This window comes from Mytilus galloprovincialis, chromosome 3 (genome assembly GCF_965363235.1).
Source record: "Mytilus galloprovincialis chromosome 3, xbMytGall1.hap1.1, whole genome shotgun sequence".
Taxonomy (NCBI): Eukaryota; Metazoa; Mollusca; class Bivalvia; order Mytilida; family Mytilidae; genus Mytilus; species Mytilus galloprovincialis.
In genome coordinates this window covers 17,440,381-17,466,925 of record NC_134840.1, presented here as the reverse complement: position 1 = coordinate 17,466,925, position 26,545 = coordinate 17,440,381, and the positions used below count along the sequence as shown (strand labels likewise).

General features: G+C 32.7%; 1 protein-coding gene across 2 annotated transcripts; it reads right to left on the bottom strand.

The window, feature by feature from the left end:
- Positions 1 to 989: 989 nt before the first annotated feature.
- Positions 990 to 26,512, bottom strand: LOC143067288 (H/ACA ribonucleoprotein complex subunit DKC1-like). 2 transcript variants are annotated; one of them, XM_076240424.1, is made up of 14 exons: positions 26,440 to 26,512; positions 25,040 to 25,071; positions 24,544 to 24,630; positions 14,396 to 14,487; positions 7,037 to 7,286; positions 6,561 to 6,687; positions 6,150 to 6,280; positions 5,597 to 5,740; positions 4,577 to 4,697; positions 3,842 to 3,960; positions 3,204 to 3,304; positions 2,329 to 2,392; positions 1,734 to 1,886; positions 990 to 1,384 (listed from the first exon to the last, which is right to left on the bottom strand). In XM_076240424.1, exons 1-14 carry the CDS (start codon positions 26,453 to 26,455, stop codon positions 1,316 to 1,318), a joined length of 1,506 nt encoding a protein of 501 aa, XP_076096539.1. In that variant the 5' UTR covers positions 26,456 to 26,512; the 3' UTR covers positions 990 to 1,315. The 2 variants fall into 2 exon arrangements, with proteins under 2 accessions (XP_076096539.1, XP_076096540.1); XM_076240425.1 differs by having other exon boundaries at positions 2,347 to 2,392.
- Positions 26,513 to 26,545: the final 33 nt, after the last annotated feature.

The window sequence follows — 26,545 nt, the reverse complement described above, 5'->3', positions numbered from 1 at the left end:
AATAAGATTTTATTTTCTGTTAAAACTTATAAAATGTTCAACATGAAAATATAACATATGATGAACACATAAGACATTGAAATGGTATTTCATAACATCTGAAATGAAAGTTTCATCCCAATCAAGAAAGAGTTCTGTTTAAAAAATCTGTTTTCAGCATTGTATCAGACTTTACTCATATTTACTAGAAATATTGTAAGCTTAACCAATAACTTTTTCTCCGATCATTAACTGAGGCAGCATCGACTACTTAGTAGCTGCATATTCATCAAATGCCTTAACAAGCTATATGCATTAATATTAATGATCATGAACGTTTTATTCATAACCAACCTTTATTTTTGAACTTTATTAGAAATCAGTTAGGAATGCAACTTTTTTGCAACTATGTAAAACCTTGCCATTTAATAACTGAAAACTGTTACATATTCAGCATTCATGGTCAAGTCAACTTTATAATGGTGAAGTTTCTAAATAAACAGGTCTATTTCTTAATAATCAAAACAGATCAAAAACAAGATTATAGCTGCCTAGAGACAACAAAATTCTATAAAATACATGTAACCATCACAAAAAAATGGCTAGATATAAAAAAATGTTTCCTTTGAGCCAGAAAAACAAGACATAAAATTTTTAAACTTTTAGCAAAAAATAAACTTTGTTTAGCTCTATTTTTATCAATTCTAATGAAACCTTCAAGGTGTTCACTGTGGCTCCCTTATATATTCAAAAAGATGGTAGAAATGTTCAAATTAAATCACTTATAAAAGCAATTCTTCAAATTCAGAATGTCTGAACCTGCATCATAATATTGCTTTGTTGTTTGTGTCTTTGGGTTGCTGTCTTATGACATATGAAACACATCTCTTTTTAACCATAGTGGTTACACAAGGGGTAAACAAAACTTAAAATCATTTAACAGTGGACTAGATATGAAAGTGAATGAACAAATTATGTTTTGAGAATACTAATGCATTATAAAACCCATGTAAATGTTGTATTTATTGATTTCTAATTCTCTGAATATTTCATTTGGTCAAACTTTTCTGTTCTTAATAAATTTCATAACAACATATCTAATAATGATATCAATATAATAGGTAAACACCGGCTTTCAAGATATTTTACTCGTATCTACTGCCTTAAGCCATAACTGGTATTAATACTTTAGTAGTACAAGTATGTATTCTTAACAAATCTGACAATATTTGTCAAGACAGTACTTTAGTAAACTGTATTTTCTACATGACATAAGATGTGACAAGTCGTTTGAAGTGTCTTTATTCACTTTTGTTTATATGGTATGTTTTATTCATCAATCACTACTGTCCTCTTTCATTTTCTTATGTTTCTTTTTCTTCTTCTTTTTCTTGTCTGGAGAAACCTGCAAATAATGTTACATAATTATATTGCATTTAACTGTGACATTTCTATGTTCATGATCTTAAAATAATCTCATTGGAAAAGACAATTAAATAGTGGGCTTCCATGGGACACAGCTGTCAAAATATTTACAAGCTCATCCAAGACATTGCTGAACCTTGGATGTAAGTTTTGTAAAAATTGCCTCAAAAATATAAGTCTTGGAGCACTTATAATGCAGTGTCCCTTATCATTATAATTTCTAAGTGGCATAGCTTAAAAAGAAAAAAGAACACCAACCACTTTTGGATTATAATGCAAAACTCTCAAAAAAACACATTGAGAAACAGATAAATACATAAATAACGTACTTCTTCAGAACTTTCTTCCTCATCATCTTTCTCCTTTTCCTTGTCTTTCTTTTTCTTCTTCTTCTTTTTCTTTTCAGAATCACCACTAGGTGTCACTGGTGTGGCTGGAGCACTAGGTGTACTGTCATCTGAACTACTGTCTTCAAACTTTCTCTGAAATGATAATATGAAAGTTAATAATGACTTGATTTAATAAAAGAAGGCGGACTATATAATTGTTCAAGTGACAGTGATAAATGCAAGTTTATAGTGTTTCAACCGATACATCAAAAAGTTTAACTCAATCAGATGGCCCAATTTTCTAGAAATCTGCATTTTATAAAAGTTGACTTTCAAGCCAATTCTAACATTTTATAGAAGATAAGGAGTTGTGGTATTTTTGCTAACATGAGAATTATTCAATGAGTCCTAAAGTTGTACATGTAAGGAACTCAACTTATCACTACTTGAGAGAATTTCTTGTTTTTCTTTACAATTCACTTTTAACTCTTAAATCTAATATTTTCCAATTTCATAATCTGATAAAATATAGTTTTTCTAAAATAATATCTTTAAAAATTTGAAGGTAAAGTAAAACTAGTGTAAAAATAAGTACTTTTAAACCGTTAGATACCTTTCCTGGTGTAGCAGGTTCTGTCTTCACTGGCGCATGGTTAGAACTGTAAGTAAAACATTATAATGTTAACTTTACAAGCAAAAAGTGGATTCTATCTAAATCTTAAACTTTAAGTAACCTTAATCTAAAATCTGTACAAACAATGAAGATTTTTTTTTTTAATGTTTTCCTAGTTCACCACACCCCCCATGGTGGTCCATTAAGAAAATCTGCTAATCCTCACTATCATTTCTATTACAAAATACCCAAATCATGTTGTTGGTCATAACTTCAGACCATCACTTTTCAAGAATTCTGCATTATTAAAATGACATTAATTGATAGCAAGGGTTATATTATGACTAAGTTAGAGTAGAAAAAAATCAATATTAAGTGTACTTCATAGTAATGAATGTAAAACAGGAATATCCATATATGTCTGAAAGTGGACACCTTTAAATGATTGTGGAGAAAATATGTTCAGGTAGCCCAGAAATACAGCATTTGTCTTTTTAACCCATTCCCTCTGCAAAATATCTATAATTATGAATTGCCAAACATCTTTGATGTAGAGTTAAATGTAATTTAATCTATAACTGGTTGAAAATATAAATTAAACATAACTTTTAATCATTACATTTAATTTTGTGCAGCTTTTAAACACCCAATGCTTAGTCTCAAAATATATGAATAGAAAATGCTCTAAAACATTGCTACAACCTGAACATGCATGAAAATATTTGTCACTGGCAATAAGCAGCCAACAATCAATCTTTAACATTGTTCAATACAAATTACTCCAACTTACTTTAAACCTTCCGATACAGTTTATATCTTGAAGTATACATAAGAACATTATTATTACTCTTACTAACTTTAAACCTTCTGATTTGACCCATTCTGCTGGAGTATTTTCATTCGGTTTTCCATGTTTTGTGAGCAATCCTTTCTTGATCATTTCTTTCTTCAAAGAAGCCTAATTGAGGAGATTTAAGGATTAGTCAAGTCATTCTTATATAAATAGATGTATCAAAAGTTAAAAGATACAATATCATGTGACAATTTTACACTTGTTATCTATACATGATGCACAGTTTTGTGTATATAATAAAATTCTGTGTATCAATAGTTGTAAAATAAAATTCTGTTCACCACTTTACCTAATAAATTCTCTCTTTTTTTTAATGCAAGTGCTTTGATGTTCATGTCCATCATCCAAAAAGAAGGGGATAACTTAGAAAAACTAGCTGCCACATATATTTTGAAGTGTTTCCCAATCTTACGAGTGATTGTTCATACAGCTTCTATCTTCGAGTTGATTATTCAGTCATCTCTGTTTTGTTTCTTGTCAATATTAGGTGACCCCTGAGATATTAATTTTCACAGCTGATGGACTAGAAGTCAGAATTTCCTTAATCCAGTTGTAAATGTTATTTTATTTACAAAATAAGTCATATATACATAGCATCAAAAGGCATAATTTACAAAATATTTTGAGGGATGTTATTAATACCTTTGGACCAAGTCCCCATTTCCTTGGGTATGTGTCTCTCTCCATAATAACTCGTTTGATCTTGGCTACGATCCCATGATCACAGGTAGCCATTACTGCTGTCGTCATCTGAGCTATTGCTGTAAGTAATAATTAAATTTATTGTAAATTTGGCTGTTATCTGCTCTATGGTTGGGTTGTTGTCTCTTTGCCATATTCCCCTTCCATTCTCAATATTATTACCATGATGAATAATGCTAGTTTCTATTTGTAATTGATTATTTATACTGTAATAAACTTATAGTACAAAGAAGAATGTGGTGTAAAGTCTCCTGGATTAAATACCCAATCTCTTGCAACAAGGAAAGACAATAAAAATCTCAAAAGGTTTACAAAAAAAAAATCATTAGATACTTATGAGGGTTTAAAAATAATGGGGTTAATCTTTCAATTTGAGTTCTTTACAGTGATCATAATTTTTTTTGCAATGTGCTACACATTAACTAGGCTATGGTCCACTTTCGTTTGTTATGAAAAGTATTAAGATTTATATTGACACATATCTGTGGAGGAAACAAAATAAAATCCAAATTCTGAAAGAAATGACTGAATGATTCTGTCTATAGAGCACTTGTTCCTAATTCTTCAACTGGATTTTAATAACTTATTTCTCGACAGTATCCTAAAGGGCATGTTTTATTTTAACCAATACTTTTTTGAAACCCTCCTTTTTACCAGATATAATAATTTCTTTACCTAAAGCAACTGCCTCTCCTTTCGTTGTGACAATTACTATTTCCTGATTGACTTCAATACCATCTTCATACCGAAGAACTCCAGGTAACATTATCTTGGCACCATAACATACAGCATTCACCTTAAACCGTAACAAAAAATGTTATATCATTTTGTAAAGAATTTGTATGATAAAAAAATTGGGTAATAATCTAATTTAGCAAAAATTAGAAAGATTATACTATAGGGAACATATGTACTAAGTTTCAAGTTGATTGGACTTCAATTTCATCAAAAAATACCTTGACCAAAAACTTTAACCTGAAGCTCCCACTTTCATTTTCTATGTTCAGTGGACCGTGAAATTGGGGTCAAAAGTCTAAAAGATCATATCATAAGCAACAAGTGTACTAAGTTTCAAGTTGATTGGACTTCAGCTTCATCAAAAACTACCTTGACCAAAAACTTTAACCTGAACGGACGCACAGACGGACGGACGAACGGACCGAAGCACAGACCAAAAAACATAATGCCCCTCTACTATCGTAGGTGGGACATAAAAACTCTACATTTCAAGTACATATATGTATAAATGACTAAAAGTTTCTGTATACTGAAAATGCTAGTGAGTACACTAAATACAATGAATCAAATTATTGTTCTTGCTGATGTTCAACTGAAGTTTGTTAAGGAGTTAATGTCACTGCATTTGTCTTTTTTCATTACAATTTCTGTAATGCCAAAAGATGTTTATACAAGCCATGTTCAAAGCTACGATAATTTTACAAGTTCTATTTTCTTTTTACATGTTCTTGTGCCAATAACTATATTCCTTATTGTTTATTTAATTTGCCAATGATAAAATGTTGCTATCATGGTATTTCAACTCCATCAGCACAATTTTGGATGAATTCACATTGGCCTAAAATCAATTTCAGGTTATCCTGAATAACTGTTATATTTGATAACAAATTCGCGTCACATCATATTGAGGGCATATTAATTATATGTTATGGTCTTTAGGTTGAATGTATGACTTACTGCTGTATCTTTCATGATGATACGTTTATGACCAGTTAGTAGTGCCTCCAGTGGTTTAATTGCCCGCCTGAGGTAGGTTTCGTCTTTATGGTTGTCGTATAACCACTGGGCATCCATCACATCATGCATGGTACACATTCCAACCTGTAAAAACAAACAAATATTAGTGTGTAAAATTATTATCAAACCTAATAACCAAAGGATTATACAAGGTTTTTTTTCTTTCTAAAGTTTCTTATGGTATTAAGAGATCTATTTCAATTACTCTAAAAAAAAAATTTGAAGATCAAAAGTTTGAAACTTCTGTGGATTTTAGCGATTCCAAATTTTCATCATTGCTGAATAAGATTTCTCGTCTTTAATGAAAGATACAGATTTCACACTTCACCACAGGCCGCCCTGCAGTTCAGGCTTGAAATATTGCTTCCGGGCTCGTAAAAATCTACAAGCCACCAGAATGTAACAAAATTTTTCCAAAATATTGAGCTCAAGGTCTGTATATATTCAAAAGTTTATTGTAAACTGAAGATGACTGTTGTATTGATCAACTGACCTTTTCTGACTGAATACCAGATCTGACTCGACGAAGTTCCTGCATCTGTCCACCACAACCCAGGAAGAGACCAAGATGTACACACATTGTACGAATGTAGGTGCCTGCCTCACAGCTAACCCAGAATATACCTGAGTAAGATATGAAAGCGGTCCATTTAATGTTACAGCACAAGCTGAATTCAATTCATGATAAAATGTTGATCTGTTCACTAATGTTAAGATAATCTTTAACTCTCAATGAGACATTTTTTTCAGTTTATTTTTTCTATTTGTGAATTTCCATCCAACTTCAATTGAATATTGAATTCATTAAATTCAAATAAATTGACCAATAGTATTGTTTGTTTCATAAATTACAAATATGTCTAAAATTATTAAAGAAATCGATAATCCTGATAAACCTACTAACCCATTCCTCTTTCCCCATCATATTCCCTCATCTTTACTTCATACACTGTTCTGATACGTAATTGTCTTTTTACAGCTGATATCAATGGGGGTCTTTGAAACAAAGCACCAGTCAGTTTCTCTAATTTCTGGAAAAATATATTTATTAATTTATACAATTTATCACAAAGAAAATGATGCATGCGGGATTCTTTCCTGTACATATGTAAACCAATAGCACTTCAAAAAGTATAAGTATAAAATCTGTGTACAAAAAAGAACTATGTAGGTCATGAAGATTGAGTGATTGAATTTAAGTTAACTGCAATTATATTCTCTCTGACTTTAGTTATTTTAAATATACTGAACTTTCTTTTAAATACCTGATTTTTTTTGGGACAAGAAACTAAGGTATAAAGACAAGCTAACAATCATCAGCCTATTTATTGCAACATAACAGGTACATAATATATACTTAATTGAGATTCTCAGACATACCTGACACACAAGTCGTTCATCTTCTATAGGACTGTGTAGTCTAAATATACACACATACTCCTTTCCAGCACCCTGTTGTGATTTGACCAATCGTGTGGCTCTTTCTATACATACAATCAGACATCCTGTAACCTTTGGATCTAATGTGCCACTGTGGCCTGTTTTCTCCACACGTAATATTCTTTTGATCCATGCCACAACTTCATGAGAAGATGGATTGGCTGGTTTATCAAGATTTATAAAACCACACCTGTAATATACAACAATGTATGTAGAATTTACTCAAATTACTTCATAGATTTCTTATGTCTCCTTTTTATATTTACACAAATGTATGTTGTACTATGTCATGTAAACTTTGAAGCTTAGGGTACCATCTTAATGTCTAAAATACAAATTTGATGTTTTATTTACTAATTTGGTGCTTTCTCAGACGAGCATATTAGACTTCAGAGTATGTCAGAAATCAGGGTTCAAATTTTTAGTCATCACAGAAAGCTATTAGATTATTACTCAAACTGAATCATTAGAACAATTATTCTGTCTGTAAACCTTTACCAGTAATTTTTCTGGAAAAAGTCGTCTTTAGCAAGAAATTGATTTGATTTATTTCTCCAAACTTCAATCCCTAACCTCAAAGTTCTTGAAAAAATGAATAATGTTTCAAGTTTTCAACTTTTTTTAATGAGTCTATTGGATCTAAATTTTTGAAAGCAAAACAAAAAATAACTAATATGTTCTTTAAAACCAAAATATTTTTTCCAAGTAACCAAAATTTGCAGACCCCCCCCCCCCCCCCCCCCCTTTTTACCCTTAGCAAATGTGTGTACAAGTCCTTGTGCACTTTAAATTGACGACTTCAAACAGTAGAATGAGTTAAAAACTTAATAACCCAACTATTTGACAGGGACATAAAAAAGGGTCAAATATGTTGTGCATTTCTATAATAATTCTATTTTTAGAATCACACATGAGCATGGTTTCATGACAGTTTATCATGATAAAATATCCTTTCAGAGAAAAATATTAGAGTGATTGACATTTTTAAAATCATAGTAGTTCATTATTTTTCAATCATCATGAAGGACATTCAGCAAAACTGTTTCATTGATATAAGGAGATTTGGTATGAGTGCCAATGAGACACCTCTCCATCCAAGTAACAATTTGTAAAAGTAAACAATTAAAGGTCAAAGTACTGTCTTCAACACATATCATACATAGAGATATAAGGCAAAAATAAATAATACATGTGTTTCCACTAACCCTACCTATCTGAATATTTAGTGCCTACTCTTAACACTTTTTATGCCATTTTGAAAACAAGCACGGTTAAAGTCAGACTGACTCCTTAGTAGTAACCAGCTAAAAAAACGTTAGTAAAATATAACGATATTGCCTACCTACCGACCATATTTTTTTACAGAACCTTAGCGGAAACACAAGTTTTGTTTTTGTTAGCCTAATTACAGTGCCCGGAAGCGCATAGGATTATAGACTGATTCTATTCTGTGTGCCCAACAACCTGACACTAGTTTACAATCAGGACTAGATTTCACAAACCAGGTGCTCCGCAGGGCGCAGCTTTATATGACCGCAGAGTTCGAACCCTGAACATTTGGGGCAAGCATGGATACAACATACAAGCTTGATACAGCTCTGAATTTGGATTGTGATCAAATTCTTGACATATGAGTTTCTGACACAAAACAAATGTCAAGATTTTACAAATCTAGTATGCAATATTGTGTATCTAAAGATTGCTTCTTAAAACTTTTCAAAAGTTTGGAATTTGAGAAACTTTGAAAAAAAATTTGAAAACTACTATCACCCAGGGCTTCCAAAATGGTCATATATTCTGGTCATTTGTATAATGTCCGATATAAGTCTGGCTGGGCAAAGCATGAAACGGTCATATACTTTTTAGTTTTCAAGGCTTTTTCGGTCATTTTTACATAATTTACGATCTTAGAACAATGTGAAAACGAAAGTAAAGTTTTTGACAATGTCATTTTGCACAAATAAAAAGTCTAAGGCAGATATGAGCACGCTGATGTGCACACTTTGAATGATGCACTGCCAATTTAACAGTTACATCTGAACATCAAATTCATATCATATCAAAGTCAAGTTTAAAATCGTTTTATTTTAATGTAATGTCAATCATTGGAATGGCCATCTGATTACCATAATTGCCTTTTGTGACTAAGTCTTAAGGGATTAAAATCGGGATCAGATATGAAATGTCCGGCTGGCTTCAATATTTTTTTGGTAGCCCTGCTATCACCCCTTTTTTTTGCAATAAGTCCAAAACCTGACATTTCTTTATACATTATTTACAAGTAGTGTAAGGGAGGTAAATTGGAACATACCAAACATTCTATGTTAACTGTTTACCTCCCTTACACTGCTTTTAAATTGTCTTAATTATCCATTGATCAGAAAAACCTTGTTCCCCCCTTTTATTTGCCCCCAATTCCAACACATTTTGAGTAATAAATGCCCCCAAAGTCATTACTAACCATCCCTTAATGGTATGGAAACTTGTGGTATAATTTCAGAGAGATTCATCCACTTATACACAAGTTATTGTTTGAAAACTACAAAAATGCTTATTTTAGGCCCCTAATTCCCATACTATTGGGACCATAACCCACCAAATCAATCCCAACCTTCCTTTAGTGGTATTGTACCTTCTGGTAAAAATTTATAGTGATCCATTCACTAAATCAAAAGTTATGTCTGGAAAACCTTGTTTTCCCCCTTTTATGCCTCTAATTTCGCCTCCAATCCCAAAACATTTTGAGCCATAACCCCACCAAGTCATAATTAACCATCCCTTTATGGCATGGAAACTTGTGGTATAATTTCAGAGAGATTCATATACCTAAACAAGTTATTGTTTGAAAACTACAAAAATGCTTATTTTGGGTTGTTTGAAAACTACAAAAATGCTTATTTTGGGTCCCTTTTTTGCCCCTCATTCCTCAGCTATTGGGACCATAACCCCAAAGTCAATCCCAACCTTCCTTATGTGGTATTAAACCTTTTTGAAAAAATTTATAGTGATCCATTCACTAAATCAAAAGTTATGTCTGGAAAACCTTGTTTTCCCCCTTTTATGCCTCTAATTTCGCCTCCAATTCCAAAAGATTTTGAGCCATAACCCCACCAAGTCGTAACTAACCATCCCTTTATGGCATGGAAACTTGTGGTATAATTTCAGAGAGATTCATATACTTAAACAAGTTATTGTTTGAAAACTACAAAATGCTTATTTTGGGTTGTTTGAAAACTACAAAAATGCTTAATTTGGGTTGTTTGAAAACTACAAAAATGCTTATTTTGGGTCCCTTTTTTGCCCCTAATTCCTCAGCTATTGGGACCATAACCCCAAAGTCAATCCCAACCTTCCTTATGTGGTATTAAACCTTTTGGAAAAAATTTATAGTGATCCATTCACTAAATCAAAAGTTATGTCTGGAAAACCTTGTTTTCCCCCTTTTATGCCTCTAATTTCGCCTCCAATTCCAAAAGATTTTGAGCCATAACCCCACCAAGTCATAACTAACCATCCCTTTATGGCATGGAAACTTGTGGTATAATTTCAGAGAGATTCATATACTTAAACAAGTTATTGTTTGAAAACTACAAAATGCTTATTTTGGGTTGTTTGAAAACTACAAAAATGCTTATTTTGGGTTGTTTGAAAACTACAAAAATGCTTATTTTGGGTTGTTTGAAAACTACAAAAATGCTTATTTTGGGTCCCTTTTTTGCCCCTAATTCCTCAGCTATTGGGACCATAACCCCAAAGTCAATCCCAACCTTCCTTACGTGGTATTAAACCTTTTGGAAAAATTTTATAGAGATCCATTCACTAAATCTAAAGTTATTGTCCGGAAACTAAATGCGTCTTTGGACGACGACATGATATAAAAATAAATCGTAATTAAAATTGTTTTAAAAAAGTCTTAATCAATTCAGTCTATTGACAAGCATTATTTCATGTTTGTACATTGAAAAGACTGTATATCATATGACTAAAACAGTGTTGATATCCTTTCAGAGAAAAATATTAGAGTGATTGACATTTTTAAAATCATATTTGTTCATTATTATTCCATCATCATGAAGGACATTCAACAGTTCTGTTTTAAACACTGATATATATATACACGCCTGATGAAGCTAATTTGTTTAGCGAAATATTGCGTATTTCTATTTAAAATCTAATAGAACTTTTAATGTATTATTTAGCGTGTTTAAGTTATATTCTTAGACATTTATATAATTTTAATTCAGTGATCCACGCTTAAATAGATTGAATGTTGAATGTTGCTATTTTTAGACATTATATATATATATATAATATATATAAGTACGTCTGAGTCAGTGACAACCCTACAACAGATGTATCCATCGGATCGCCATCAATGATGGTGATACATGGCTGTGTACATAATGTATATACAACTCGTCTAAACATCAACCCAACAATGTTAGATCTGTAAATTTGCTTTCGCAAAAGCAAATTTACAGATCTAACATTGTTGGGTTGATGTTTAGACGAGTTGTATATATATACAAGAGTGCACACGCTGAAATGTCTCGCCTTCTATACTAATCATTGATATTATGTTGATAGTCCTAAGTATAAAGCTAAGCTTTAATACAACTGTCACATAAACTTAACATTAACCAAGATAACTAAACAAAGACCAATGAACCTTGAAAATGAGGTCAAGGTCAGATGAACCATGCCAGGCAGACATGTACAGCTAACAATGCTTCTATACAACATATATAGTTGACTTATTACTTATAGTTTAAGAAAAATAGACCAAAACACAAAAACTTAACACTGTGCAATGAACCGTGAAAATGAGGTCACGGTCAAATAAAACTTGCGCGACTGACATAAAGATCATAAAATATTTCCATACACCAAATATAGATGACCTATGGCATATAGTATTAGATAAAAAGACCAAAACTCAAAAACTTAACTTTGACCACTGAACCATGAAAATGAGGTCAAGGTCACATGACATCTGCCCGCTAGATAGGTACACCTCACAATCATTCCATACAACAAATATAGTAGACCTATTGCATATAGTATGAGAAAAACAGACCAAAACACAAAAATTTAACTATAACCACTGAACCATGAAAATGAGGTCAAGGTCAGATGACACCTGCCAGTTGGACATGTACACCTTACAGTCCTTCCATACACCGAATATACTAGCCCTATTGCTTGTAGTATCTGAGATATGGACTTGACCACCAAAACTTAACCTTGTTCACTGATCCATGAAATGAGGTCGAGGTCAAGTGAAAACTGTCTGACAGACATGAGGACCTTTCAAGGTACGCACATATCAAATATAGTTATCCTATTACTTATAATAAGAGAGAATTCAACATTACAAAAAATCTGAACTTTTTTTTCAAGTGGTCACTGAACCATGAAAATGAGGTCAAGGACATTGGACATATGACTGATGGAAACTTCGTAACATGAGGCATCTATATACAAAGTATGAAGCATCCAGGTCTTCCACCTTCTAAAATATAAAGCTTTTAAGAAGTGAGCTAACACCGCCGCCGCCGCCGGATCACTATCCCTATGTCGAGCTTTCTGCAACAAAAGTTGCAGGCTCGACAATAATATATATTTTTGGTAAATTTTTATCAGGTGGTTACACACAGGAAATAGGACCATTCTGTATATTTCTATGTGATTCTTGGCACAGTAATAATATACAATAATTACTGTGCCAAGAATCACATAGAAATATACAGAATGGTCCTATTTCCTGTGTGTAACCACCTGATAAAAATTTACCAAAAAATTGTGATTAAAATTGTTAACAAGTCTTGAACAAATTAGTATACTTACGATCAAATTAGCTTTTGTGAAATACATGTACAGGCCTATTCTAAATTTTAAACATGGCTACTGTGTTTAGAAGATATAAGTATTCTGTAAACAGGAAGTTGATGAACAATATTTCACAAACTGTGTGTCATGAAGCTTTCAAGATCTTATAACAAATTTCAGGAAGCTATCAGTTATTGTACTTGAGAAAAATATGACTTAAATTTCATCAAGGCTATAATGTTTAGACTATACAAGTAGTCAGTAACTAGACAATTTCAGACAAATCTGATTTTTAGTTTCTAAGAAAAAGCAACAGAATTTCATGGGACAGACAGAGGTAAAACAGTAAACCCCACTTTTGGATTAGAAGTATAAATACTATTTAGCGCTATTTTGTGCATTTTTCCTTTGAACTATTTTTGTGATAATTTTTCATATCATGCTACCCACATGAGATGGAGAGTTATCGCTAGAAACTAAGGAAGCGCATGGCGTTTCTAAGGAAATTGACAACATTGTCATAGGTAAAATAGCGATAAACAGATAATCATTGGTCCCAGCGCAAGCGAGAAAACCAATCTTGTTGAGATGATCAATGATCTAGAAGTACAGGCTCATTCCTTAACCTACACCTTCTTCATGTCTTTTCTCGAAGAAAAAATTAGCTGGCAAATGATTTATTTACTTATTTAGAGCTTTCTCAGACTCGCATATTAGACTTCAAAGAATTTCAGAAATCAGGGTTCAAAGTTTCAGTCATCACAGAAAGCTATTTCATTAAAACTCGAACTGAATCCTTAATAGATTACAAATATTCTGTCAGAACCAAAGCATAAATTATTATTTCATAATGTTCTCTTCAAATTAGTAATTCTATGGCCAAATAAATCAAAGTATAAACAAAGTTATTATACAGCATTTTATTTTGCTATGCAAACATTTTCTCTCTCTCATTTTTATTATTTTTTTCTTCATAGCAACTCCTTTTAAACATTTTAATGCAGCCATCAACTTCATTGAATGTATGTAAACTTGAACTAAAATCAAAGAAAATATGAATAAAGGATGATGGAGTTGGTACATGTATGCGATCAAGTGTAAAACCGATTTTAAACCAAATGACTGAAGTACTATGTGAGAGGGCAGTAAACAATGTCAAAGATCAAGGTAATTCTCTTCACTATTTTTTTGGAATAACATATGAGCATGGCTTCAATTATTCTTGCAAATACATAGGGAAAGAGACATATGGGGTGCACATATCATGTGACTGAAACAGTATGAATATCCTTTCAGAGAAAAAATATTAGAGTGGTTGACATTTTTAAAATCACAGAAGTTCATTATTTCTTCATCATCATGAAAGATATTCAACAAAACTGTTTCATACAAGAAGGGAACGGGTTGTGTGAAATGATACCGCTGTAGTTTCACTATCATGACAGACAGTTTTAACATTGCATGACTTACTTGATATATTCTTCTATAGGTCTTTTCAGTGGAGAACTACCAGATGGTATGGGTGTGTAGTGAGCTGTCCTAATATTCAACTTGTCAAAATTCTACAAATTTACAATCATCATTAAACTTGAACATCTAATTGCAGATCTTTTTGACATAATAGCGGACTAATAGTTGATTCAATATTGGTATTGTACAAAACTTTGATTACATAAAACATTAAAGAACCTTAGTGAGCACGCTCACATACCCCATGTCCCCACATTGTCATTGGAGAAATTAAATAAGTATAAGAAAAAAAATTGTATAAGAAAAAATATTGAATAATAATTTCCTGTCAATATACATAGTATGTCCTTATTATCTACAAAATTTCATGAAATTCTGTTGTGTGTTTTCAGAGGAGTTGAGATGACAAACTGTTGCAGAAGTACATTGAAGCAAATAAGTTCAAAGGGGCATAACTCCTAGAAAAAAAATTTGAACCGTAATTTCCTGTCGATATGCACATCTACATAGTATGTCCTTATTATCTGAAAAGGTTTCATGAAATTCTGTTGTGTGGTTTGAGAGGAGTTGCGATGACAAACTGTTGCAGTAGTACTGTAACGATTTCGCCCCTTAAACCGAGTGGTAAGTTTAAATGAATAAGGAGGCTCGATCGAACATAATTTGCATGGATCCTTTGAGTTGGTATATGGTTGAAATAATAACTAAGTCAGGTAACATTTCATAGGTATTTTATATAATATCTATATATAATCAAATATTTACAATTGATCATAAAAACATACATTCATATTTATAAACAATTTGCCGTAATCATCTCATAAAGTTTCTCTCTGCTAAAGTGAAAGTAGATTTCCAGAAAACCTCTCTCATCGTATTTATAGAAAGTTGACTAAGTGGAACGACAGCTGACGGGACTTTCCCGTAGGTCGAAGGTCGTCTTCTTCTTCTTCAAAACAAACAATTGCCATGTGTAAGAAGGTTTAGTTTTCTTAAAACATTCAAAACCTTCACACTAAATTATAAAGACATCAAGACAGCATAAATTCCGACTGCTCTTGCAGGCGGTGAGATTAAATCTAAAGTTCGTTTCGTCAACCTTCTATTTATAATTTTCCGGTCAATGGATCGACCAATCAAAACGCTTGTTATGTTCACAGGCAATCTCGTGTATTAGGCCGCCAATACACAAATAAATATGGCTTCTCTAGTAAATAAACTATGGCACTGCTGGTATTTAGACGATTACGGCTAAAACACAAGTTATAACATTAAGAAAATAAATATGCAAATAAGGTAAACACATTATCGCATCATGTATCATTGAAATACATGCCAACCAACCGTGAATATTCTGTACGAGGTGACATTCCATCGTAAAAAATAGCGTAGCAAAAACGTAAACAAAAACAGCTGATTCATAAAATTACTACTGTAAACTATGGATAACACGAGATCCATTAATTTAATAATACGATCACTAAATCGTAACACAGCCCCCTAACCACTAGGCGTTTGTCCTCAAATGCACAGAAACTATCTATACATTAATTAAATTAATCTACTAATTGGCTCAAAACTTGAAAACAAAATCGAATAACTCATAAGACAACAACTGTCTAACAAGTTACAATATACATTTAACCGAAAACTCATGTATTCACCTAGAATTATTTAGGTAACACACATATAAATATATAACACAATGTTCATTTCTTCCAATAAATGTTTTAGGCTGACTGTTCAACATCTTCTGTACCGCAAGCTCCACATATTTAATTAAACCAAACAGGAACATTTTCTCCAAGATAGGGCTTCAATCTGTCTTGGTGCACCACCTTAGGTTTCATCTTTGGTCCCTTCTGTATTCTATATATGACATCATTAAGTTTATTTACAATAATATATGGGCCTTCCCAATTATTTTGTAACTTTGGACACAATCCTTTTACCCGACGAGGATTGTGTAACCATACTGGATCTCCTGCATCAAATGTTTGCATCTTAGTTCCAACATCATAATTTCTTTTCATCCTGTCGCTTGACAGTTTTAATTTATTTCGTGCAAATTTATGAATTACCTCCAACTTTTGGGATAATTCATAGGCATAAACAGTTTTTAAAAGCAAAGGTGACTTTTCAGTCTCTGGTCTACCCAGAATTAAATCTACTGGAAGATTTACTTCTCTTCCAAATAACATGGAACATGGAGATGTACCCAAACTCTCATGTTCTGATGACCGATAGGCCAACATCAATAAATAAATATATTCGTCCCAATCTCTCTGGTGTTTGCTTACAAAAGCAGATAACATCGTCTCAATGGTTGAATTTGACTTTTCAACCATACCATCCGATTTTGGTCGGAATGGTGTTGTACGGGTTTTATGGATACCCAAAATAATACACATCTCTTTGAACACATTAGATTCAAAAGTAGACCCTTGATCTGAGTGGATTGAAAGAGGAACCCCAAAAATGGTTACTATTCTTTCCACAAATTTCTTAGCCACTGTCACTGCTTCAGTGTCTGGAATTGGTATAGCTTCCGTCCATTTTGAAAAATAATCCTGAACTACCATCAGATAGCGATTATTATTGACACTTATTGGCAAAGGTCCTAGAATGTCAATAGCCATTCTTTCCCAAGGAGCACCCACAAGATACTGCTTCATAGGGGCCTTAGGTTTTTTACAAGGTGCTTTCTTAGAAGCACAAATATCACATTTGGTACACCAAAATTTAACATCCTGTCTCATTTTATACCAAAAATATCTCTGTTTAATTTTTGATAGAGTCTTTCTAACACCAAGATGACCACCGGTCACTGTGTTATGTACTTGGTTCAACACGAACCTTTTAAAATTAGCTGGAAGAACAATATGTAGATCATAATGTTTTCCATTATAGCTTTCCCACTTTCTATATAAGATTCCATTGACAAGAATTAAAGAATTTAATCTTGACCAATAAAATTTAACTTCAGGACTCATATGGGATACATCTGCCCATATGGGTTTCACTTCATCTATTTTCCACTGGATAATTATACTGATTACATCATCAGATAATTGAGATTCTGAAACATTTTCAAAATTTACCTCCTTCTCTGGGTCGTCCTTCTTATTTTGACTGCAACCATAATTCTTAGATCTGGTACAAACTCTTACTATTTTAGACTGAACAGGGAGTACATCAGGGTTTTCATCTGGACCCTTACTTCTAAATTCATTATGAATTACATGACTTTTTACTTTGTGGCAAGTTTCGTCACTTGTCATGTTTGGCCAATCTTCATTTTTACAGCTAATACTAGTTGTTGTAACTGATTGTTTGACACTAACATCTTGAACATTTCTGCAAGATTCACGAATAGTGACATTATCATTACATTTTTCAACCGTTAAAACGTTTTTATGAGTTGGAACCAATTCATAATTAATTTCTGCTCTAGCACAGTGAGGACATTCTTTGTTATAGCAAGGACGTCTACTTAGGGCGTCTGCATTATTGTGGGACCTTCCAGCTCTGTGCTCAATTTTAAAATCATATGATGCCAGGACCTCGAACCAACGAGCTAACTGACCTTCTGGATTCTTAAAATTGAACAACCAACTTAATGCACCATGGTCACTTCTAACCTTGAAGTATTTACCATATAAATAATGGTGAAAATGTTTAATAGAGGCTACTACAGCTAGTAGTTCTCTTCTCGTAACACAATATTTTCTCTCAGATCTACTGAAAGTTTTACTAAAGTAACAAATTACTTTTTCTACTCCATCCTGGAGTTGGGATAGCACTGCTCCCATACCAACATTACTCGCGTCGGTATCCAAAATAAATAAATCCTCCCTGGTAGGGTAGGCTAAAATAGGTGCACTAATTAAAGTAGTCTTTAATTCCTCAAAAGATTGTTGACATTCTTCTGTCCAGACAAACTTTTGGTTTTTCTCAGTAACCTTATACAAAGGTTTAGCTTTATCAGCATATTTCAAAATAAATTTTCTATAATAGGATGTTAATCCTAGAAAACTTCTCACATCTTTTATACTTTTGGGCACTGGCCAGTCCTTAACTGACTGAATTTTATTAGGGTCAGTAGCTACTCCACTTTCGCTAACAATGTGACCTAAAAATTTAACTTCTTTCTTAAGAAAGTTACACTTCTTGGGATTCAGCTTTAAATTAGCTGCTTTTAATCTTTGAAAAACTCCTTTCAAGTTTTTCATATGTTCCTCAAATGATTTTGAGAAAACAATTATATCATCTAAATAAACTAAACAAATTTTCCAGGTCAAACCTGATAAAACTGTCTCCATCAATTGTTCAAATACAGGGGCACTATTACATAGACCCATTGGCATTCTCTTGAACTGCCAGAGACCACCCCCTGGAAAGGAAAAGGCTGTTTTTGGTCTATCTTCTTTGGCTACTGGAATCTGATAATATCCTGACTTTAAATCGACGGTTGAGAAGAACTTGGAGCCTGACAAGGAATCAATTGTGTCATCTATACGTGGCAGGGGATATGATGGGCGTAAAACCAATAAATTTACGGCGCGAAAATCAATACAGAATCGCCAACTACCATCTGACTTCTTCACGAGAACAATATTGGAGTTCCAGGGACTTGTAGAAGGTTCTATAATATCTTGCTTAACCATTTTCTGAATTTCAGCTTCAGCATCCTTCATTCTAGCTAGGGGTATTCGTCTGGGTCGCTGACGTACTGGAGGGTGATTTCCAGTATTTATGGTATGTTCAACTAAATCAGTTAAACCAATGTCCTCAGAGGACTTTGAGAATATGTCACTATATTCTATTAAAAGGTCTCTAAATTTCTCCTTTTGATCTTTATCAAGATTAGCTTGATTAGACTCAAATACTTCATGTAAATAATCAGGTAATTGTCTCCCCTTATTTACTATAGCTTGGCCACCAGCCACACTATTTACAAACTCAGAAGTTTGAATATCTTCTTCGTCTACTTTATTGCAGGTTGCAATAATTGTACCCTTATATAAAGTGCAGGGCTCTTTATTTAAATTTATTATCCTCAAAGGAATGTTATACATCTCTGGATGTACAATTGATCTTGCCACTAATAAACCATTTTTCTCTATAAACTTCTCATTAGGTTCTATTAAACCAGCTAAACCTCTAAAAATAGGCTCATCTGACTCCCCAGAAACAATCATTTCTGAGTTAGGAGGCACATCTACTGTCTCTTGCATAGCCACTCTATAACAAGATTTAGCACTGCTTGCATAATGATAACATTGAATTATCTCCCCTTTAATCTTCAATTTATTTTGACTTAACAAGACATCACAGTCATGAGTCACAAGAAAATCCATTCCAATGATACCTTCATTGGAAATATCAGCCACTAACACATTGTGGTGATAAATATAATTTCCAAGACAAATTTCAACATCAATTTGTCCTATAAATGGTGAACTATCACCAGTAGCAGTAATTAAATTAATATTTACAGGATTCATTTTTGGAAGTAATGAGGGATTTATTTCATTAATAAATTTCTTACTTAAAATAGTAACATTTGCTCCAGTATCCACAAGAAAAGCTAAACATTTATCATTAATTTTAGCTCTGACAAATAGTCCCTCATTATTTGCCAAAGATTCATTAATCTTTATCGACTTGGGCCATTCTGTCCCGGCCTGGCTCCGACCCCTGAGTCCGACCTCAACTGGTTTCCCTGTTGATAATTATTCTGATTCTGACCAAAATTATTATTTCTCTGGTTAAAATTTCTATTCCCCTGACCAAAATTCTTATTCTGGTTATTATATCCTCTCTGACCATTTTGATAGTTCCTCTGTTGGTTACCTCCCCCTTGGCTATTCCTATTTTGGTTTTGGGACATACCCTTTATATTTCTGGACAATGAGACCAGTTCTCTTTTAAAATCACTCAATTCATTTTTTAATGATTTTAAATCTTCCCCCTTGTCTTCATTCAATTCTGTATTAAATTTAGTATCAGTTTGAACTGAATCTGTCTGTCTAACCATCCTCCCTTTTTGTCTCTCTGCTAACTTTAACGTCTCTAGCCTAACAGCTAGTGTTTCTGCTTCATGTATGGATTTAGGGTTAGATTCCCTAAGTCTTAATCTTAAATCAGCATCTTGTAAAGCATCTATAAAATGTTCTAGTGCTAATACACTAGTTATTGTGGATTGGGCACTTGGATAAGCTTGCCTAGTCAATTTCTTAATTGACTGAGCTAACTCAGGTAAACTTTCTTCTTTACCTCTCATACGGGTCTGAAGTTTTGCCCTAAAAAGTTCTGATTTCTCAGCTGAACCATATCTATTGTCCAAAACTTTTACTAAGCTATTATAATCTTTCCTAGATTCCTTATCTAGTTCATTTAAAAGAGCTCTTGCTCCCCCTTTTAAACTACCAGCCAAATATAATGATTTGGTTGCATAATTCCAACCGTTTATTTCAGCTAAAATTTCAAATTGAGCTAAATATTCATCTAAATCTTCATCTCCCTCATACAACTGTGGCTTCATGGTTACATTACTAGACTTGGGTAAATGGGTATGGGAATTGGTCAATCTTGGAACCTTGGGTCTATCCAGTACAGCATAGTTTTGATTTATGTCATACATTTTATCTTTATTAAATGAATAAATATCATCTGTGTTTTGTTGTTGTTTTTCTGTATTTTGACTTGTCTGATTAGCTTCATCAGGAACTGCTTGCCCATCACCTTTAGATTTGTTTTCAGTGTTTACAATGTCACTCTTGTGATTATTGTGATTTACTAAATCTTTATTTTGTTCAATCATTTTATAATTGGTAGAAATATTTCTCTTGTTTTCATATACAGCATCTTCAATTTTGCTTATGCGGTCTTTAATACAAGAAATTTCCTCTTGAAAATCTCTTTTTATCTGATTTACAGCAATGATAACTTCTTTTTGACAATTAGAAAACTCATGGGTTATCTCCCCTAATTGGTTATGAAATAAACTTTTAAGGTTTCTTAATTCATTCATAAATAAGTTTTGTTCTTTGTCATGGCTTATTGTCTGCTCTGCATAGTCAACACTATCAACCTTCTGTTCATTTAAAGGAATGGTAATTTCCCCATCATTTTCCTCTTGGAAAGAATGATTTATAGCTATAATTACTTCTCCAGAATCATCCATAATGTACTAAAATTTTATTAATTCTTATTATAAAAATTTAGTGAAATAGTTTAACATCAAGTAAATATACTAAAGCTTCTTTAGAATAAATTTTTAAATTATTTATTTCAACCACCAAATTCAAAGTTTTTAGAATCCCACTTCTGACACCAATGTAACGATTTCGCCCCTTAAACCGAGTGGTAAGTTTAAATGAATAAGGAGGCTCGATCGAACATAATTTGCATGGATCCTTTGAGTTGGTATATGGTTGAAATAATAACTAAGTCAGGTAACATTTCATAGGTATTTTATATAATATCTATATATAATCAAATATTTACAATTGATCATAAAAACATACATTCATATTTATAAACAATTTGCCGTAATCATCTCATAAAGTTTCTCTCTGCTAAAGTGAAAGTAGATTTCCAGAAAACCTCTCTCATCATATTTATAGAAAGTTGACTAAGTGGAACGACAGCTGACGGGACTTTCCCGTAGGTCGAAGGTCGTCTTCTTCTTCTTCAAAACAAACAATTGCCATGTGTAAGAAGGTTTAGTTTTCTTAAAACATTCAAAACCTTCACACTAAATTATAAAGACATCAAGACAGCATAAATTCCGACTGCTCTTGCAGGCGGTGAGATTAAATCTAAAGTTCGTTTCGTCAACCTTCTATTTATAATTTTCCGGTCAATGGATCGACCAATCAAAACGCTTGTTATGTTCACAGGCAATCTCGTGTATTAGGCCGCCAATACACAAATAAATATGGCTTCTCTAGTAAATAAACTATGGCACTGCTGGTATTTAGACGATTACGGCTAAAACACAAGTTATAACATTAAGAAAATAAATATGCAAATAAGGTAAACACATTATCGCATCATGTATCATTGAAATACATGCCAACCAACCGTGAATATTCTGTACGAGGTGACATTCCATCGTAAAAAATAGCGTAGCAAAAACGTAAACAAAAACAGCTGATTCATAAAATTACTACTGTAAACTATGGATAACACGAGATCCATTAATTTAATAATACGATCACTAAATCGTAACAGTACATTAAAGTAAATAAGTTCAAAGGGGCGTAACTCCTAGAAAAAAAATTGAATCACAATTTCACGTCGATATGCACAACTACATAGTATGTCCTTATTATCTGAAAAGGTTTCGTGAAATTCTGTTGTGTGGTTTGAGAGGAGTTGCGATGACAAACTGTTGCAGTAGTACATTAAAGTAAATAAGTTCAAAGGGGCGTAACTCCTAGAAAAAAAATTGAATCGCAATTTCCCGTCGATATGCACATCTACATAGTATGTCCTTATTATCTGAAAAGGTTTCGTGAAATTCTGTTGTGTGGTTTGAGAGGAGTTGCGATGACAAACTGTTGAAGTAGTACATTAAAGTAAATAAGTTCAAAGGGGCGTAACTCCTAGAAAAAAAATTGAATCGCAATTTCCAGTCGATATGCACAACTACATAGTATGTCCTTATTATCTGAAAAGGTTTCGTGAAATTCTGTTGTGTGGTTGGAGAGGAGTTGCGATGACAAACTGTTGCAGTAGTATATTAAAGTAAATAAGTTCAAAGGGGAAAAATTGAATCGCAATTTCCCGTCGATATGCACAACTACATAGTATGTCCTTATTATCTGAAAAGGTTTCGTGAAATTCTGTTGTGTGGTTTGAGAGGAGTTGCGATGACAAACTGTTGAAGTAGTACATTAAAGTAAATAAGTTCAAAGGGGCGTAACTCCTAGAAAAAAAATTGAATCGCAATTTCCAGTCGATATGCACAACTACATAGTATGTCCTTATTATCTGAAAAGGTTTCGTGAAATTCTGTTGTGTGGTTGGAGAGGAGTTGCGATGACAAACTGTTGCAGTAGTATATTAAAGTAAATAAGTTCAAAGGGGCGTAACTCCTAGAAAAAAAATTGAATCACAATTTCACGTCGATATGCACAACTACATAGTATGTCCTTATTATCTGAAAAGGTTTCGTGAAATTCTGTTGTGTGGTTTGAGAGGAGTTGCGATGACAAACTGTTGCAGTAGTACATTAAAGTAAATAAGTTCAAAGGGGCGTAACTCCTAGAAAAAAAATTGAATCGCAATTTCCCGTCGATATGCACAACTACATAGTATGTCCTTATTATCTGAAAAGGTTTCGTGAAATTCTGTTGTGTGGTTTGAGAGGAGTTGCGATGACAAACTGTTGAAGTAGTACATTAAAGTAAATAAGTTCAAAGGGGCGTAACTCCTAGAAAAAAAATTGAATCGCAATTTCCAGTCGATATGCACAACTACATAGTATGTCCTTATTATCTGAAAAGGTTTCGTGAAATTCTGTTGTGTGGTTGGAGAGGAGTTGCGATGACAAACTGTTGCAGTAGTATATTAAAGTACATAAGTTCAAAGGGGCGTAACTCCTAGAAAAAAAATTGAATCACAATTTCACGTCGATATGCACAACTACATAGTATGTCCTTATTATCTGAAAAGGTTTCGTGAAATTCTGTTGTGTGGTTTGAGAGGAGTTGCGATGACAAGAAACAGGACTGACGGACGGACGGACGGACGGACGGGTCAAAAACATTATACCCTCCGCAACTTCGTTGCATGGGGTATAATAACATATTTCATATCACTTTTGTTCAATATTAAGTATTTCTTTGAGTATTACATAACATAATTCATCTAAGAATGCTTCTAATTTCAATAACTGTTAAACACAGTCTTGACCAGGGTCTTTCCATTTTGAATTTTCTTTGGAGTTAGGTATTTTTGTTTTTTCTCTACTTTTTAATATCATAGTCACATTAAACTGTAAATTTTAGTATTGTTTCAAAAGTGTTTCTGTAGGCAGAAAATTTAGCAGCCACCATAATATGGAATAAATCATTTGACAAAGATGATTCCATATATATACTGACTGATTTAAACTGAGATGTGTAAATAATTACCTTGAGTAATAATGGCCATTGTGATGTGTCTAACTTTTCTACTTTATCTGATGGTTTCAGCAAAAAGTTCTCAGAATGCTGTATATCCTACAAAGAATAATAAAAATTAGCACATATTTTCATATTTGAATACAACAAAACATTCACTTCAGCAGCTTAACTATCTGACTGTGTACCTAATGTGTTAATTTAATTTTACTACTTTTGGTACTGTGATATTTTAATAAAAGAGTAATCCATGAAAAATAAATGCATGTGTTTGACAACTCTTACTACCCCCCTCTTTTTCCCAAAAAAGGGTCTTGTTCCTTCTAAAGGGTTTTGCAAGCTAAATTGGTGGATATTGAAAAAATTGTTCAAACCATAGTTGCTATGAAGTTAACCCGGCTAAAACTAATGCTAATAAAATTCATAGTTCGACCAAGGACAGGAGACAAGACAATCGGTGTGACTTGAAAAAATTTTTTTTTTTAAAACAAATTTGAATATCACTTACTGCTATACTTTCTTGTTTCTTCTTTTTCTTAGCTGAAAACAAAAAAGAAAAACAAAATTAGTGGATTAAAACAATGTTCAGATTACCTTGGATTTAATTTGGTCTAACATGTGGTGTGTCTATGTACATTGTAATCAACATGTAAAAATTATTGCACAAGTAAAACACATTTTTTACTGTCTGTGAAAGTGAAGAATTTTGCTATTTTATTTTAAAAAGTAAGTCTTGGTAATTTTGGCTGAAAGAGTATCTTTAATCATTGTATTGATACTTTAGAATATTCTCATTTTTTCCAAAGAAGCTCATAAACATTTTGGGATATACACTGGTATCTTGTAGTTTGGCAACTCCACTCCTTTACTGATTCTGCAGACTCTAAACCCATTCACAAAGCGGATAAAAATGTGAGTCTTAATTACATATCAGAAGACTGAACCATGGCCATTTTATGTGACAAGACTACTGACATCCTAATTTTTTCCACATCGTAATTTTCTTTTTTTTCCGGTTCTTAGCCATATTTTTTTCCCCCTTTAATATCATCAATTTCTTCATTTACTGTATATTTATTGACTTTGAAATTTTTGTTGTTTCCTTCTTCTGGAATTCCTTTCTTAGTTGTCCATTGTCCATTGATAATCATCATAATAATTTTCCTTTGTTGTTTGTTAATATATAATAAACTGGCCCTCCATAAATTTATATGTTTATCAATTGTAAAAGAAAGACCAAAGCCTATTTCTATATCTATTCATTAAAAATTCATGGCGAAATCAAGTCAACATAATTATGACTACTTGTTGGGCTATTTGAATGCATTCCTACCATGCCACAGCAAAATATTTAAATACCCATTTAAGACCTGATAATTGGGTGCTTTTTTTTATGATACGCTTGAATTTTTTTCCAAAAAATGACCCCAACGAAAATAATTGGATCAGGATCAGACCTCTGTAGTATAACAACAAGGATATTTCGATGAATCAAGGATACATTTTAACCAATTTGACACTAATGGTAGCCGAAATTGACCGTTTGAAATACTCAAGTTGCAAGAGCTGAAAAATAAATTAGCTGTATAAAACACATTTTTTTCCAGCATATGACATATCATTGGAAAAGTAACAATAGTCAGTATTTGATTATAAAGGTTATAACATCAATGTACTATAACTTTTAAAATGCAATTAAGCGATTTCTAAAAAAAACATTGTTTGCACACCACCACGTGGTGAGCTTGTATTGTTTTGTTTATGACTATGTTTAAAAATGTATTCTGCTTAAAATGCAACGTCTGCAGTATGTTTCACATAAGCAAAAATATGATTGACAAATGCTGACAAGGGCATAAACATATTCTTGTGAGATGTTATTGTGGTAAATATACAAATTCAAAATACCGCTTGTGTCGGCCATGGTCTGTTTTCAACACGTGTTTGTACTAATTAATGAAGAGTCACGAGAACAGTGAACGTAAAGTAAAGTTAAGAGAAATCCGAGGACACA

Coding starts and splice junctions, on each gene's coding strand:
- LOC143067288 (XM_076240424.1), bottom strand. Junction 6,281..6,560: donor TGATGGGGAAAGAGGAATGG/GTTAGTAGGTTT, acceptor TATCTTACTCAG/GTATATTCTGGGTTAGCTGT. Junction 5,741..6,149: donor CTGGTATTCAGTCAGAAAAG/GTCAGTTGATCA, acceptor TTGTTTTTACAG/GTTGGAATGTGTACCATGCA.